Source organism: Crinia signifera, chromosome 1 (genome assembly GCF_055691185.1).
Source record: "Crinia signifera chromosome 1, ASM5569118v1, whole genome shotgun sequence".
NCBI classification, from domain to species: domain Eukaryota; kingdom Metazoa; phylum Chordata; class Amphibia; order Anura; family Myobatrachidae; genus Crinia; species Crinia signifera.
Genome location: NC_139217.1, coordinates 171,488,429 through 171,506,311, shown reverse-complemented (window position 1 = coordinate 171,506,311; position 17,883 = coordinate 171,488,429). Strand labels below are relative to the sequence as shown.

The 17,883-nt window shown below is 39.7% G+C and overlaps 1 protein-coding gene across 1 annotated transcript in view; it reads left to right on the top strand.

Moving 5' to 3' along the window:
- The window catches only part of CNOT6L (CCR4-NOT transcription complex subunit 6 like), a 41,840-nt gene extending 26,947 nt beyond the window's left edge, over positions 1-14,893 (top strand). The window contains exons 7-12 of the mRNA XM_083177046.1: positions 965-1,122; positions 2,026-2,180; positions 5,276-5,427; positions 5,624-5,851; positions 6,100-6,302; positions 6,919-14,893. Of these exons, the coding sequence (XP_083033172.1) occupies positions 965-1,122; positions 2,026-2,180; positions 5,276-5,427; positions 5,624-5,851; positions 6,100-6,302; positions 6,919-7,131 (1,109 nt within the window). The 3' untranslated portion in view covers positions 7,132-14,893. The remainder of the gene's footprint in view (positions 1-964; positions 1,123-2,025; positions 2,181-5,275; positions 5,428-5,623; positions 5,852-6,099; positions 6,303-6,918) is intronic.
- The last annotated feature ends 2,990 nt before the right edge of the window (positions 14,894-17,883 follow it).

The following is a 17,883-nucleotide window of genomic DNA, read 5'->3' as shown; positions in this document are numbered from 1 at the left end:
AGGCTGCTGCTGACATCAGTGGCCCTCCCTTCCAACGGCTGGGAAATGTCTGTTTTCCTGGAGACTCCTGGAAGCCGCCTGCGTCAATATTCGGCAGAGCTGCGAATTTAAGACTGGGTCTGAATCGGGCCCTATTAGTATTGGAGTTTAAATGTGAGTTTTTCTCTGTATGCTTTTGTCCTATGTTTAACACTTGTGTTGTCAAACCCTTTATTATTGAAGAGCATAAATGGGGTAAAAGCTTTTTGAATCTTGTCCTATTGTGTGAGCTGGAAATGGGAAACCCACAAAGTGGTATTATGTAGCATTATGTATTTTCTGACAATGTGGCTGTTACTTGTATCGTGTGCATATCTCCTACATATTTGTCTGTAATTTGTCGGTTTGTTTGTCCGTTATGCATTTGAACACTGTTGGACCGATTTTTGGATGAAACCAATGCAATGCAAGGTGGCTCAATTGGGTACAGACTATGTTTATGGCCACAAAGACCCTTAAACTCTACCCTCCCCCCCCCCAGGGGTCCAAAAATGGGCACCTGCCACTACGCAAAGTGGGCCAGGGAAGCAAGATTGGTCAAAGTTGCATAAAGTGGAGAGGTTAAAAAAAAAAAAAAAAAAAAAGGGGTCCGATCTGGGAGCTGACCAGAGAGGGGTTTTCTGGGCACACAATGGGCATGGTTAGCATCTTCAGGGCCTACCGCTGGACGGATTTGGACGAGCACTTCGGATGACACTAGGCAGCCACCTCCATGTTCTGTTGGAAGAGCTGTCCAGCTAAAAACAAGAGAAGGATAAAGTTCAAGTAATGCTAATTGCGCAACCTAAAGCCAAACAGTGTATCTCAGCTAGTGGATAATAAAATGCAGATCTGATTAGCTGAAGTTGACATGCAGATCCATATCAATGTTTGCTACTTGTGTAATTCCACATACATAACTACTTTTTTTTTTGTTCTCTCTTAGTTTCCTTCACAGTAATGTGCTACAATGTACTGTGTGATAAGTATGCTACTCGGCAGCTTTATGGCTATTGCCCTTCATGGGCATTAAACTGGGAGTATCGAAAGAAAGGCATCATGGAGGAGATAGTCAGCTGTGATGCAGATATCATTAGTCTTCAGGTAAGTGAGTAAACTGTAGACTAGCATTTTCTTTGGTTATCTGTGTATACATTACCGTTCCAGTCCTCCAGAGGTCAGCAGTGAGCTAGGATTCTACAGTTTTTCTACTTCCTGCTTTTTAGAGAACTTACATTAAGGCCAAAGGTCATAACACAATTGACTGTCTTGGACCATTTGCTTAATCTGTACAGTCTACTTTTAGGAAATCTGCCTCGCACATATTGATGGATAACTGTTCTTAGTACATTTAGGTATCCATCATTTAGTCTATATTTAGTGGATGGTCAGGTCAAGGAGACCTGAAGGGGCGAGCTGTATAGATGAGCTGTATGCTCTGGAGCTTGATACGACCCTACAGAAATCTCTGGGGATTGCTGTGCAAAAGGGACTACATCCGATACTGCTGGTATCTGCTTTAATATGACCATACACAGTGAAGTTTTCAGGTGCAATGCATGCTTCTGTGGACATCACATTGCGCAGCACAAAATATATGTGCAGCCCGTACTTTGTGCTAGCTGTAGCCTATCACATGTTTTTGTATTAGATGCAATGCGATCTAGTACAAAAAGTATGGAGAACATTGCTGTATGTATGTATGTACACCTTTAGACCTCAGTCATGCATACAGTGGTTCCTAGTAATGCAAAAACCACAGAAAACTAGAAAATTGTGAGGATTGTGTCAAATTTGCTGAAAAATTTAGTCTGGAAAAAAATGCTAAATACATGACTACCAAAAGTGACCCATATTTCTGAATGTGTCACTGTTCCAATTGTAAAGGTCTGGTTAGCCACAGTGCTTTGTTGAACCTCAGCAGGTTTTTAAGGCCGATGTGATTTGTAATAACCTCTCGCTAATAAAACTGCAGTCAAGACATTTAAGGATTTATTTTTGATTTAGGAAGTTGAAACCGAGCAATACTATGCCCTTTTCCTGCCAGCATTAAAAGAACGTGGATATGATGGTTTCTTTTCTCCAAAGTCACGTGCCAAAATAATGTCTGAACAAGAGAAAAAGCACGTGGATGGGTGTGCAATATTTTACAGAACCGAAAAGTAAGTAACAAGGGAGCTGTGATTTGTCTTGGAATTCCTGGTGTGGGGGGTTTCGTTTTGTCCCGGCTTTAGAAGTTGATTCAATCAGATGCAAGTTTCATGGCCAGTGCTTATTTATTAATTACACGCTTTTCACAGGAGATTTGAGACGTGTTTTCCATAGTTACTTGCGATTCAACTAAAAAGTTATGGATATGGGTCGCAAATTTTTTCAATATTAGTCATTGGTAGTAGGTGCACTGTGGGTACCGCAATGTGTCCTGAATTATAGATTTGGTACTTGTGTACTAGCACGGCGCCCACGATAATTAGTCGCCCGATTTCTCATCGCATGCCATACACCCGATGGCATGCGATGCGATTTTGCCCCATATACGATATTAAATTGTATAAGCACCCTAATGGGTGCTTACAATGTTAAATGCACCCCCACTCCACCCCCCAAGTATAAACGTGAACCCGTGGCGAGCGCAGCGGTACGCGTCCTACGACCTTTTCATACCCCCACTATCCATATCCGCGTGGAGTTGATTTTATAAAGTGTGGCGAGCGCAGCGAGCCCCGCTTCGGGCTCGCTGTGCTCTCCACACTTTATAGAATCAACTCCACGCCGACGTGGATAATGGGGGTATGAAAGGTCGTAGGACGCGTACCGCCGCCCCTCGCGGGCTCGCTACGTTCGTCACGTTTATACCTGGGGGGTGGTGTGGGGGTGCATTTAACATTTATAAGCACCCATTAGGGTGCTTATACAAGTTATAATCACATCCCATGCCAAATACAATGCCATACAATTTTAAAATTGTATGACATTGTGGAACATCGCGCGATATCGCATCGCATGCAATATAGTCTGTGATGCGATGGGCGCCGTGATAGTACACAAGTACCATATATTTTCCTTTTAAATTAAAGATGCCTCGCTTATTAGTTGTTCAAATGCTGCATGGTACTTTTTTATATCCTGCATATTTATCCTGTTGTAGGCACTGCAGAACTGCTCAGTGGACTATGACAGGAGGAAATATCTGCAGTCGCTGCATTGTTGCACTGCGTATATGGGTTAGGTGGTTCCATGACCTGCCCATTGTCGTCACTCTTTTGGGCATGCCCAGTGCATTTATGACCATGATGTGCAGCCCCAAGCTCCTCATTCACAAATAGATGCCACCTCTATTTTTCCAGGGTTGAGTGCTACACTAACTTGCCAGCGGGACAATGTGGCCTGCTTGTGGGGGACAGAAGGTCAGGCTGTTTCAGTGGGGTGCTGACCACCATAAGGACGAGGGTGCATTTTGCAGCTTTAACTCTTATGGATGTATACCATTTGGCTTGAGCTGTATTGGTAAGATTTTTATAAATGCAATGTTGTACTTCATGTAATTGTTTATAATGCTATACCATTTTAAATTAACACTGGGAAAGTAAAACCACTATCTGATCCCATTAAGCCTCACCTGCCAGTGTCCTATTTGGGAATATTACTTTGTGTTACTTTGGTTGTGGTTCAACACATAGTATGTATTCGTATGTATTAATGGGGCAGATGTATGAACCTGTCCTTAACGTTTGTAAAATAACTGATGCCCGCTTCTCCGTGTTATGCGGAAGAAGCAGGCACCCATTATTGCCTGATGTATTAAACCCCCCCCCCCCCCCCCCCCCCAGCACCTATAAGGAGAGCAGTTATGCCCAGCTCTCTTTATCGGCACCCCAACAGCGCACACGCATTTAAAAAAAGGGGTGATTTAACACCTCGTAGCTGTTAATACGTCGCCCCAGCCGCTAATTACTGGGGGGGGGGGGGATTGCAGGAGACAGCCCCGCCAAGCGATACTCCTTGTCCCTAGCGCATGTTAGGTGTGCTGATAATACATATACAAAAATTGAATCAATCTCTACCTCTTCTCCCCTCCCCCCCCCATGACACCCATAGAGGGAGAATAAATTAGTGTGCCAAGCATAGCGAGTGCAGCGGACCTGCTGCGTGGCGAGTGCAGCGAGCCCGCAAAGGGGGGTGGGGCGAAAAAGTTTTCCTCAAACTATATTGGAGGTTATAAAACGTTCTTTTAAAGATCACATGATGGGGGGGCATTATCCATCTAAACATCCTGAATGTTCTTCAAAATATACCGTACCAGCAGTCTGACTTCAGTATCTTTTGGCTGTATGTGAGTGACCTGTGCACCTTACTATTCTATTTTGAATTCTATTCAGTTTGAATGAACTCTTTATCGAGGGTGAAGCATTTTTAGGCGCCATATTTACCAGCGAAATTTTATAACTATTGCATCAGAGTTCAAGTGGATTTATAGTGTTGTGCTAGTGTTTAGACTTATGTACTGCGTTCAGTTTATCACTAAAATGTATAAAATTATCTATATCAATGGGCAGTATTCAATGAGGCTGATTCGCCATGTTCTACGGCGAATGTGTGCTATTTTCTTGCGCTAAGGTGAATCTTACTGAAAAAGTGAATCACCCTATTCAACGTGCAATATTCGCTGACGGCGATCAGTGAATGACGGACAATTCACCGTCTGATAGTCCACGAAATTCGCTCTGATTTTTTAACGGGTTTTTCAATGTGATTCGCCGCCAGTGTATTCAATGATCAGATGGTGAATTGCTTTCTAAGTGATTTTCGCCGTGTGTCACCGTTTAGCAATCGCCATCTTTTTATGGTGAACTGGAATGTGAACTTTTAAAATAAAGGTTAATTTTTCTTATACACATAACTGCCAGCAGGGGGCCGGGAGCCGCTCATTAGATATTCATATATTCACTGCTCCTGATCATTACATATGCACGTTCGGGAGCAGTGCAAGCTGCTCCCTACCTTCATTCCCTGCTAGCTAGCAGGGGTTAAGAATCGCCGTCGGGGGCAGCGAGCCCCTGCAGCATTGAATACGGTGACGGCGAGGGCTGGCAGCGAAGGCTCCAGCCCTCCGGAACACGGCGACTGTGCACGGCGACTGTGCAGCGAATCCTAAACAGGAATGCATCATGGAATACTGCCCAATATATTAAGTACATTAAATTATAGTATTCTCATGTTGATACTACATATTCATGATCCTTTTTGTGCTTATTAGGTTTACCCTGTTAGCAAAGCATACTGTGGAATTCAACCAGGTAGCCATGGCAAACTCTGAGGGGTCAGAAGCCATGCTGAACAGAGTAATGACAAAGGATAACATTGGAGTGTCTGTTTTGCTAGAGGTCCACAAAGAACACCCTGGGGGAGGTGAGAATCAGATTGTGCACACTTGTTTCACACTGTGCACCACAAATCAAACTAAACACTTTTTTTTTTTTTTTTTGTGGAAATAAGTAGTTATGCTTTAATTTGTACACTATTCTAGTTTTTTCAGGTTGTCCTTTGTATTGGGGTTGAGCTCCCTAACTGTACTTTTTTTTTTTTTTTTTTTTTTTCTATTTAGGCATGAAGCCTCATCATTCAGCAGATAAGCAGCTGCTAATTGTAGCAAATGCCCACATGCATTGGGACCCAGAGTACTCTGATGTCAAGCTTATCCAAACTATGATGTTTGTCTCTGAACTGAAAAGCATTATAGAAAAGGCTGCAAGCCGACCAGGCAGCCCAGCCCCTGATCCAAATTCCATCCCATTTGTGTTGTGTGCTGATCTGAACTCCTTGCCTGATTCAGGTAAAATATGTAGTGACTCTTGGCTGGACAATATCAGTCTGCATTGTGGTGTTTGGTATCTGGTCCCCTCCCTCCCCACACTTTCTTCTTTTCAATTTATGTGAACTATTGTTAGACAGTCCTCCACCTATTCTTGGAAATGTATGATGATGCATTGTATGCTAGTAGAGGTGACTCGCTCTATTTTGATGTCATGTGTAAAAGCTATTTCTTCATAACCGTGTTGTAATTTAATTGTTTTTTATCAGGTGTGGTTGAGTATTTGACAAATGGAGGAGTAGCTGACAATCACAAGGATTTCAAAGAGCTTCGATACAATGAGTGTCTCACAAACTTCAGCTGCAATGGAAAGAACGGCACCCCGGATGGAAGAATCACACACGGCTTCCAATTGAGGAGTGCCTATGAAAACAACTTGATGCCTTACACGAATTACACCTTTGACTTCAAAGTAAGTTGTCGATTTTATATATAAAGGGTGATGCAAATGGTATGGATTACCGGACACGGAGCCTGTGTTCATTGCAGTTAAACAAACTAGAAAACTCCCTAAAGTGTTTTATAGTTAAGTCTATTGCAATCAAAAAATTCCTGTCAGTCAGTATTAATTAACAAGAATTTAAACTAAAACAAAGTAACCGAAACACAAATTTTAAACGTAGTCGGTGCATGCCAGTTTTTTTTTATTTTAGTTCTGAGATAAACCATATTCAAATACTTTTAGTGACTGCAATGTTAAATACTTTTCTCTTATGTGTCTTCTAATATACATTTTTAATTGAATATCAATTTTTAATTGAATACAGCTGAAACTTACAGCCTTTGCTTTTTGTAAGTGAGTGTCCCAAACTGCATGGTCAAATAAACAGTGCATAACGGCCCACGCCCTTTATTGTTAAGTAGTAACCAGTTTGCTTTTGGTTGCACATCTTTCTTGGACTCAATTTATTTTATTTTATTTTTTTATTTTTTTTGTGTGTGTTACAATGACGTTGTGGCAAGCTACTTGGTGGTGGGTTGTTATTTTATATATCTCCACACTGATTTGTTTCCTTTTTTATTTCTAGGGTGTCATTGATTACATCTTCTATTCCAAGACTCACATGAACGTTCTTGGTGTCCTTGGGCCTTTAGATCCTCAATGGATGGCGGAGAATAACATCAGTGGCTGCCCTCACCCCCATATCCCTTCTGACCACTTCTCACTGTTAACACAGCTGGAACTCCACCCTCCACTTTTGCCTCTCATCAATGGGGTACACTTGCCAAGCAGGAGGTAGTGCTGGCTGTTGGCTGGGCACTTGTTTTCATGGACCTGTACAGCTGTAAGAGTCTGTAGGAGTGAAGTTATAGCCAACCTTAAGCTGCTTTTTCACGGCTCCTTCCCTTTTGTAAATGCCGTGGTTCTGCGTTTTTATTGCAGGGAGGCAATATTTGGCATTAGGGCTGGTACAAAATCTGTCCTCCTCCCAACTGTATTTTGTTATTTTAAACATGCTTAACTTTTTTTTTTTTTTTCCTTCTACCCACATTCTTTTTTTCCTAGTACAAGTTACCATCAGCAATTGATGACAGCTAAATACCAGTTGTACTTACACCCACCATCTCAATGTGTTTACCCTTTTCTTATGAGTATAACGTTATCACTCCCAATTCTCTATTTTGCCCAAGAAAAAAAAAAAATAATTGCAAACTGTGAAGGAAAAAGTTTTTACACCTGTTTTACTCTACTCTACCAAGGCTGTTAGCTTTTCTTAATGTCAAGCACAAATTAGCTTTTTTGAGTTAGTTTTTTTCCCCCTTTCTCCATGAATGTATTTAGGGGAAAGATTTAAGTCTACATCAAACGATATATATATACATTTTTTTTTTTTTTCCCATCAATCAAATTTGCTTTTGGCTTGTAAAGTGACTCCTCATCTACACTGACTATGAAGAGAACTATTGAGTTCTGTGGGATTGTCAAGCACCCACTAATATGTATTCTGCTTTTTACCCTACTCTCAACCATAATCTAATCTTGGTGGTAGCCATATTGCACCACTATTGGCAATCTTCTCCCTTTTTTATTTTCTTCCTATTTGACAGAACATTTGTTAGTGTGACTTGCAATAAAACCCTGGTAACTGCCTAGAAGGTGGCCGGTATTGAAATTGCTAGTGGTCTTTATTTTGAGGCCAAAGAAAAGCTTGACAGTCTAACTTGTAACCAAAGATGATATTTACTTCTGAAAACAAGATTTTTTTTTTTTTTAATTCCTTATTAACCTTTATGTTCCACCCCAAAAACTTCTGTATAATTTTAGCCTAAACAGTCGTAATCGCCCTGTATTCTCTTCACAGCCAGCAGGTTGAAGGGTTAAATGTCAAACACTTTTTTTTCTTAGCTCTCTAAAATGACCAATCATAAAGGATGAGCAGAGACCACACAAAGAATGGGTACTGCAGGCAAGCTTTCAGTAAATACAGATACCTTAGTTTTCATCCCTCCCATCTGTATCCAGATTTGTGGGGGAGGTGTTAGGGTGCTGGATGAGTCGCCTCTTCAACATGGGTTTTCTTTGAATGGCTGTGTATACAATATTCTGTGTTTTTGTTTAGAGACCTGGCACATACTTCATTTTCAAATCCGATACCTTCTCTCCTCCCATTTCACCACTCCACAACCCTGCATGAGTTTTAACAATCCATATGTATTGTTTCCCATACTAAAATTCCAATCAAGGAGGTCTTCAAAGATGTTATATATTTTTTTTTTCTGACGCCTGGCTATGAAGGGGTTAAACAGTATTGCTGTGATTCTTTTCGTTGACAAATGGTATTGCACTGGTTGAAAGGCCTATAACTGCAATGTGTTTTTTTTTTTTTTTTTTTTGGTCCTGCTTTGTGCTGCTATGTTTTTAAAACTGATTTTAGACAAAATAGTTCTCAATGCACTTTATTGCTTTAAGCCTCACAGATGTGATAATTTCCCAGAAAGACCTCAACCATTCTGAACATTAAAAAAAAAAATGGGCCCTTCAAAGTGTCACTGCCAGATCTCAGTGAAGCAGTCTCTAGATTATTAGTGTGTACACCGGATTTCTCAAATTCATGGCCAAGACTTGATAGCTGCTTTCGGGGGTTTCAGCCTCATACTGCTTTATAGAGAATATTTTTTTTTTTTTTTTTTTTCACTGAATGAAACCGCTTACCTTCCATCTTCTTTCCTAAAGTGCCTCTGTGGTGTTTTTTTTGTTTTTGTTGGTGCATTTGTGTATATATCACAATTAAGATCCCAGACTTTGTATTTAAGTTACTATAATGAAGTAAATGCCTTGTGTTTCCTGTGTGTGTGTAGTACCAATATCTGACAAAATTTGGAGATGATATACGGTAGCTATAGATTTGAAAACCTATTTGCCATTCAAGCACCTGTATATGGACCTGTCTTTGCAGTGGTTTTCATTTGGTCTTATCCCGTTGTTCAAATATATTGCTTCAAGTTCAAGAAGTCACTGACCTGCATCACGGGTGCCTTGGAGTTTAATCTCTAAACTGTGTTGCAGTATTGCCCTGTGATGTACCTTTGCTTGTACCGCATTGGAAGTTTCATTCGTTGTCTTTAAAAATTAATTCATTGTTGCAGTTCCCACATTTAATGCAGTAGTCATGAGCAGTCTTCTCATAAGTCTCCCAATAAATTGGCAAGACACATTTTAAGACTCCATATAATACCATGATATAAGTACTTTTGCTGTAAACTAGGTGTCCCATTTAAAACCCCTAATTAGTTAATACGATCTGCATTTTAAAACTTCTCAGGTATTGTATATATGGTTACAAAAATGTACAGCAAACTGCCAGATGAGCGTTTCCGTACTGGGCTCATTCTGGGGATGCCACATATATGTAGTAGTGCAGAGACTGAGTTTTGGTATAATACACTTGCACTGCCCCCTTGGAAGAGGGGTTCGTTTATTATTATTTTTTCCGTAAAACTCTGCAGGTGTAATAGGATTGCTGCATGTTGTGTTTATTAAATCTACATCCACATTTAAATGAGAATCACTGTTTTAGGTGTCCGTTAATTAAATTAAAAGGGTACCAGCAACTTTTCAAAGTTTACAAAAATAATTATATTTAAACTATTAGATCATTTATCTTTAATATTTGTCATGGATTTCCCAATGTTGTAGGTTTTTTTTTTTTTTCCCAGCAAATCATGTCTTTGATCAAGGTGGTTCTTTTTAATCTGGAACATAAGATGACTTGTGATTCTTATTGAGGGAGGTTCTTGCCATTGGCTGATGTTCAGTCTGCCCTGGTCACTACCCTATAACATTTGTCAATTGGTTACTAAGGGCAAAATAAATGATGGTTGTAAACTGTTATGCAATGATTTTTTATTATTTCATTTGCAGTATATATGGCCTAAATTGTTCTTTCTACATGTGGGTTTAAAAGTTTTTAAAGTTTGTACATTGAGTGAATAAAACACATAATAGGGTCTTTTTAATAAGGAAAAATGTTCCGTTATTTTTATTAATTCTGCTTGTACAAAAATAAAATGTATGGTTCTTTTGGTTTTTTCTTCGTTAACCCCTTCAACACCAGAGGTTGGAACAGTTTGGAGACCCCCTCTTAAGTTAAAGGGACAAAAGAAATTTTGCTTTCAAAATGGTTTATTTTGCACGCTGATTTTGTCTGTATTTTTTTTCTTCTCCCTCCCTCTTGTCCTTTTTCATATAAATGCCATTAAATCCATTATGCATTGGTAAAAAGCAGAAGTACTGAATCTTTAATTTTAGGTTTGGCCGTCTGTTTACTTTGTGTGTGAGATCTGGGAAAGTGGCTTGCATTTCTAATAATGCATCATTTAATGTGCCTATGCCATTTAGTATTTTTGTGATCACAGATATTTTTTGAATAACCTCCTGTTCACTAAAAATGCAATGTATAACTTCCTATGAAAGTCCATTGCAGAGCTAGAGTTGACTGCTTCCAGTCATCTTATCCAAGGCAGGACCAGCTCTGGCAAAGGAAATAGAGGTGAAGGATTTCCTCATCTGATTGCCTTAAAGTGCCCGTACACAGTGCGAGGGTGCCATGCGATGCGGGCATCACACAGCAAATAAAGTCTGTGCAGCCCGTGCTTTTTGAACTAGCTTTGAATTGCATCATAAGCAAATCGCATGCGATGTGATCTAGCTCAAAATGCAATTATTGTACCGTGTATGGGCACCTTCAGGGTGTATTTTTATTGCGCAGTGGTTGTCTTAAATTTACTACTGGATCAGACTTTATTTTTAATTCAAAACCATTTCGAAATTTGTCTCTAACAGAAGTAAAGTGGAGGTAAGGTTAATGCTCCTTGATGTCTTTGGGTTTTTTTTAGCCACTTCCCCATGTACTTCTGCTTTGTAATATTAGATGCACATTCCCTATTTTTTTGACCGAACAAAAGGATTAGATTTGTGGAGAGATCACTTTTTGTCCTGGCCCTTTTTTATGTGAACACTGCACCCCTCTATGGCCATCTCCTTTTTAACTGGTCTTTCCAAATGTTCTTAAGCCAAATGTATAGGTTACATCATGAAGCCTGCATATTTTGTTAGGCTGACCTGTAGGCAACAAGGGTTTGTGATTCAGGCTCTCCCCTGATCAACTGAGTTAGTTGTGTGTGTGTGTGTGTTTTTTTTTTTCCTCTGTATGTATGGCTTAACTGCTCAGATTCATTCCACCCATCTGAGTGGGCACACATTACTTGCCAAAGCAACATGGTAACAGAAATCTTGATGAAACAAGCAATGAAGTGCTAAGGGTGTATTTTACCATCCATTACAGACTGTTTTTTTACACCTTCAGATTGCCATACTGGCATTGTGATGGGCATTTAAAGAATATTTGTTCAGTGTTGAGCCACCCAAAAATTTGTCTTAAATAAAACCATTAGGAGCTAAGGCATTTTTTTTTTTTTACACATAGATGTTTGTCATATATATTTTTTTTTTTTTTACTTGCATCTATTAACAAAACCAGTCTCCAAATTCAATGCAGCTGGTCTTCTATTCTGTGAACAATCATAGAATGGTTGGGAAATAGTGTGTATGGTGGTTACTTGCTGGGATTCCTGCAGCACTCTCAGGGCGGTCTGATTACTGGAATTGTCTCACAATTACCTGGTTGTCATGTTTTAACCAGCAGCACTGCCTATAGAAGCAGATGAAAGTTAAATAAATAAATGAAAAAAATAATAAAAAAAATCGTAGCCTTGTTTAAGGGTGATGATTTTCTTAAAGTGATTTTATGTAATAAATATGTATGAGAATAGCTATTTTCTATTTTCTGTGTATTAAATTGGTGAAAAGATTGTTGATTCTGTAATACAGTATCCTCAGAACTGGCACAACAGTTACATTTTTTTATATACTTTCATCTCCAAGAGTTCTATATAAATATATATTTTTGTTTTACACCCAGGGCTCAAATTTTTTTCAATAAAAATTAAACCCTGAAAAAAAGGGGGGTTGGGGGCATTTTTGAACATTTGAGCCACCTTCCATGTACTTGTATATGTTGTAACAGTGACATTGTAGAATACTTTTCTAAGCATACACTTGCTTTCATATTGCAGTAGTTAATCTGTTTTCTTTAAAAAAATAAATAACCTCCCACCGTGATTTTTGTATTAAACTGTCCCATAATATATATTTGGTGTTTTTGCTTCAAAAGAAGCTGCTTCATTTGAAAACTAGAATTTTCCTCTTTTTTTTTTTTTTTTTTTTTTCTTAAGCATCCAACCTCAGTGTTGACTCATGGCTTTGTATCTTCATTAGGAAAGACTCTCCCTCCACTTTTAAACCTGTACGCAGCATGGAATCCATTACCTCAGTCTCTTAACATTTTCACCTTTTTATAACTTATTGCCATATGCTTTAGAATATCTGTCTGTTTATCCTTTTTTACAAATTGCTTAAGACCATTGCTTCACCAATTAGTCCTCTTTGAAACAACTGTGTAGAACTACTGCTGCCCATTTTGTAATGCATGAGGTTTAAGATGGCAGTACAATAAATTTAAAGGCTGTAATTGATTGTGTATAGTGTGGTCCAGAAAAAGGATTCTGGTACATAGCAATAGTGTCTATTGATGAAGATAAATATTTTCTTATATAAATATTGTCTTATTTTGTATTTCATCACTGACCTTGTTCTCCACAATTATGTAGGAATTTTCTTCTATCATGCCCAAAGTAGTTTTGTTGTTTCTCAAGCTCCAATAAATTTGTTTAATGTACACTGTCAATCGGCTATCCCATTTGTTATTTTTTTTATCATATTTATTTCTTCCCCCCCCCCCACTTGCCAAACTTAATGTGTTTATTTTTTAAAGGGAAAAAAATCATGGATTGTTAGTGGCCTTTCAACTTTACTTTAAATGTTTAAAGACTTACTCGGTGAAACATAGGGCAGTATTTAATGCTCGGGACGAGCTTTGACAGTAAGCAGTGCTGCCTGCTTGCTGTCACAGTATTCAACCGACCCCCTGCATATGCAGTTTTCTTCCTCGCTCCATTTTTGGGAAACTGCGTATGCGGCCACTAAAACCGCAAGACTCTCGGCTAAATGCAGCAGGCTCCCTACATCACTTTTTGGTGGAATCCTCGCCATCCTCTGACGGCAAGGATTCCCACCGGAACATTGAATAGGGTGAGCAGCTGGTGTGGGGGTTAAAAACATACATATTTTCAGCGATCCCTGCAGTTTAACCCCCTCGCTGGCGGCATTGAATACACGCAATAGTATGGATTCTATTTGAACATAATAAAAGCCTATGAGGCGCTGAGTAAAGTGACTTAGGCTTGACATTATTGTTCATAGATAGGTGTGTGTGGTTGGGGCTTGGTGACTTTGCTTCCTTTTTTTTCTACCATAGGGGTGTCGAAAGAGATAAGAATGTCTGTTTATATACAGAACCCAGGTGTGTACCAATGGCAAAACTTGTAGCAGAAAAATGCCAGTACAGTGGGTTTTTTTTTTTTTTTTTACAGGCCTATTTTGTTTATGCTGGGTACACAATGATCTCATTTGGTAGATTCATGTCCGATCTATTCAGGACTTCATCAGGGGTAAACAACTGGTATGTCTGTGAATGTCTTTTAAACATTGCGTGTTGGCCCTGCAGCACAGCTGGTGTCTATTAGATTTTGACCATGAGAAAGGTCATTGGCAGCAGCAATTAAATAAATAAGGTATCACTATCGGGCAGTAAATGTGTGTGCACAAGATCCTTTGTGCCTACATCTGGCCAGTTTGCTGATCTGTCGGCCAAGTGTGTTCCCAGCTTTAGAAGGGTATTCAAGGTCTGCAGATGTTTCCAAAGGTGGAAATATCAGCAGATTTCAGCCCTGGGACTCTCCATCCTGGTCTGGAATCACCTGCTACAGACACACCTCCCTGTGGAGGAGAGTCTGTATTGCCGGAAACGCTGGTGGATAGTCAAAGCCACTTCCTATTTTCGTCAAAACGGCCACGTGTTCGACAATCCTCCGACTTCCGACACTCCACATCCGGAACTTGGAATCCCGGGCTGGTTTCAGTTGTTCTGACAGTTACGACAGCCGTAATTCAGACAGTCGGAATCCTGGATTGAATGCCCGACCTTAATTGTAAATCTGGCAAAATCCTTTTGTCACATCAAGGAGCAAACAGTAAAAATCGGGATGTTACAACTGTGGGAAAAAAATTTGAAAGCAAGAATTTTGGCCTAACAAAGCCTCGGCAAGTACTGTAGTTTACCATTTTAAGCAGCAAAAATTATTCCGCTCAACATTGTTTGAAAGACTCCTTTCCATAGAGCCATTGGAAAAAGCACAGTACTTGTGTATTATAGCGGCGCCCCTGATTTCCATTGCGCGATGTTTTAATCGCATCGCATGCCATGCACCCGATGGCATGCGATGCGACGCGTTTTTTGCCCCCTTTACGATGAAAGATTGTATAAGCGCCCTAAAGGGTGCTTTTAAGCACCGTAATGGGTGCTTACAATGTTAAATGCACCACCCCCCACTATAAACGTGAACCCGAAGCGTGGCGAGCGCAGCGAGCCCGCGTCCTCCGACCTTTTCATACCCCCACTATCCACGTCGGCGTGGAGTTGAGAATAGAAAGTGTGGCGAGCCACCGAGCCCGAAGCGTGGCGAGCGCACGCGGATACCTTCACAGGTATCGGAGTCCCCTTGCGGCCTTCACAGGTATCCGTGTCCCCTCGCGGGGCTCGCCACGCTTCGGGCTCGGTGGCTCGCTACGCTCGGCACACTTTCTATTCTCAACTCCACGTGGATAGTGGGGGTATGAAAAGGTCGGAAGACGCGTACCGCTGCGCTCGCCACGCTTCGGGTTCACGTTTATAGTGGGGGGGGGGTGCATTTAACATTGTAAGCACCCATTAGGGTGCTTATACAATGTTGCATCGCATTGCATTGTATGGCATTGTATGCCATATACAATGTCATACAATTTTAAAATTGTATGGCATTGTACAATATAGCATCGTATGCCTTATGGTATGCGATGCGATGGGCGCTGCCAAAATACACAAGTACCAAAAGCACTGCACGGTCTATCGTGTGGGGGTTTTAGATATTTTTCTTAATGCCTTGTTTTTAACATCCAAATCTGCGCTGTGCATTTTGATTGCTGTAAAGTGAAAAGGCCCAGTTGAGGGGTGTGGTGGTTTTTTTGTTTGTTTAAAGTTCACTATTAACTAGGATGGTGTTTGCACCTCTATAAAATGTTTTAAGATTAATTTTGTTTTTGTTTCCTTCTTGCTATGTGGTACAATTTTCTAATTTTGTCAGGACAAATTGAATAGATCTAAACAAGTTTCACGTACAAATGTAACTAAAGTGTGTGTCTGTTTTTTATTCTGTTTATTTTGTGGCAGTGGAGGTTAAATTACAGTGATTCTTATAGCATTCCTTAGTTATTTCCACCAGCAAAGATATTGGAATCCACAATTTTTACAGGGATTAAAATGGAATGTGACTTTTTTTTTTTTTTTTTTTTTTTTTTTTTTATGTATTAAAACTGAACTAACTTTTCGCATTAATACCTGTAAAAATACAGTGAATAACAATAGTACAGTCATTGCTATTAAACTCTGAACAGCTTTGAAAGTTTGCATGTACCCCCACCCCACCCTTCCAGCAGGCAGCTCTGAACACCTATGTCAGTTTCACATTAAAAAAAATATATTGTTACATAATATACAAAGTAATCTTCTTATGCACAGCATTCTGAAGCTAGTGGGGCAGAATTTTTTTTTTTTTTTTTAATTTGTTACATAATCTGATCATGATAGTGATTTTACAGTAATGGGTCTGTGTTTACAGTGCTTTCAGCAATGTATACGATTGAAAACATCACCAGCCATTTTAAACTTTTTATGTATTTACTGCAGTTTAATAGTCTGGATTACACAGCTAATGTATTTTTGGCAATATATAATGTATAAAATCTGCTGTGTGCTCTGGAGATTTCTTGGTATTACAAATGTGAATCATACAGAATCCAACCTAAAAGTTGCACTGTTAGTACTGCTTTGTAGACTTGTGGCAGCTGTGGAGAGGTGCTGAAGAACCTCAAACTACTATTTCTGATAAATTACTTTATCCATTTTTGTGTTTTGGGTACTGCTCACACCTAATGTATAGGGCTAAATTGCTTCTTTTTTCCTTGTGTACCCTTCTTTTCTGGGGTTCCGTTTTTTTTTTTTTTTTTTTGTTTCTTTCTTTGTTTTTTACCCCATCTGTGTAGGCAATAAACGGCCATTTTGCTATTGCATAATGTTTGTGGTGTTTCTTTCCAAACGACTTAGCTATAACATTGGAGTCTAAACCATTATAGATTTTGTTATTGCAGAGCTGATATAATCAACACGAATGGTTACAAAACAGCTCATCTGCTTGAGGTGAAATATGCAGGATTGGAAGAACATAGTACTTGTTTCACAAATGTTTTTTTTGCTGCAAAATAAGATAATTTTCACCATTTGTATTGGGAATGATTGAACAGGCAGCTGCGGAAGAGCTAAGCTGGCCATACACTACTACGATGTATAGCAACAGTGTCTGGCCATCCAACCCTTCATGAGCTGCCCAAGACCTTCCCAGGTGGCAGAATTGCATGCAATGTTTCTCATGCGACCCCTGTTCCTTGCTGGGAGGGGGAGGGGGGGTCCTGAGGCGTAGGGTGGCCCTGCATACACGGGACTACATCAGACCTGGTGGCATCTCATACACCTCCAATTTGGACTTTTTTTATTTTTATAAGCAAGGGGTATGGGTATGTAAACTACAGGAGAAAAAGGTATGAATAGTTATCATATAGAGGAAATCAACAATGGAGATCGCTTCCAAACTCAAAGGCTGTTTGAAGAAAGAAGGGAGGGCATTCATATTTTGTGTTCGAACCATATATAAATAGCATTGCAACTAGGTCAAGTGTTTGATCATATGGGGTGAAATTTAATAGGATGAGAGATTCAGAAAGTGAGCGATGTGGGAAGAAACATCTACGTTTTTTTTTTTAAAGCGGCAATCATTTACACTTCAAACTAGTTTTGCTGTGTAAATGATTGGGACGAAATCTCCATTTTTTTTTTTTTTTTTTAAATCGCCAAATATCTCACTTTCTAAATCTCTCATCCTATTAAATTTTACCCAGGAATTCACTTGCCCTTTAAAACTTCTCATGATGCACTTTTGTCATGGTGCTTATACGGGGAGATTATACTTACTATCTAAGCCCGTGGCACCCAGGTGCACCATGGATTGGTGGCCCATGACCAATTCAAATTATAAACAATGTAACTGTGTCCATTACCATATAACTGGCATGAAGGATGAGATGAACACAATTTTACATTTCATATATATATATTTTTTTAAATACAAAACGTTCAGCTCTAGGGGGTGCTATGAATAAAAATTCTGATCCGCTGGGGTGCTGTACTTTTGGGAACCACTGATCTAAGAAATTTGGCTCAATT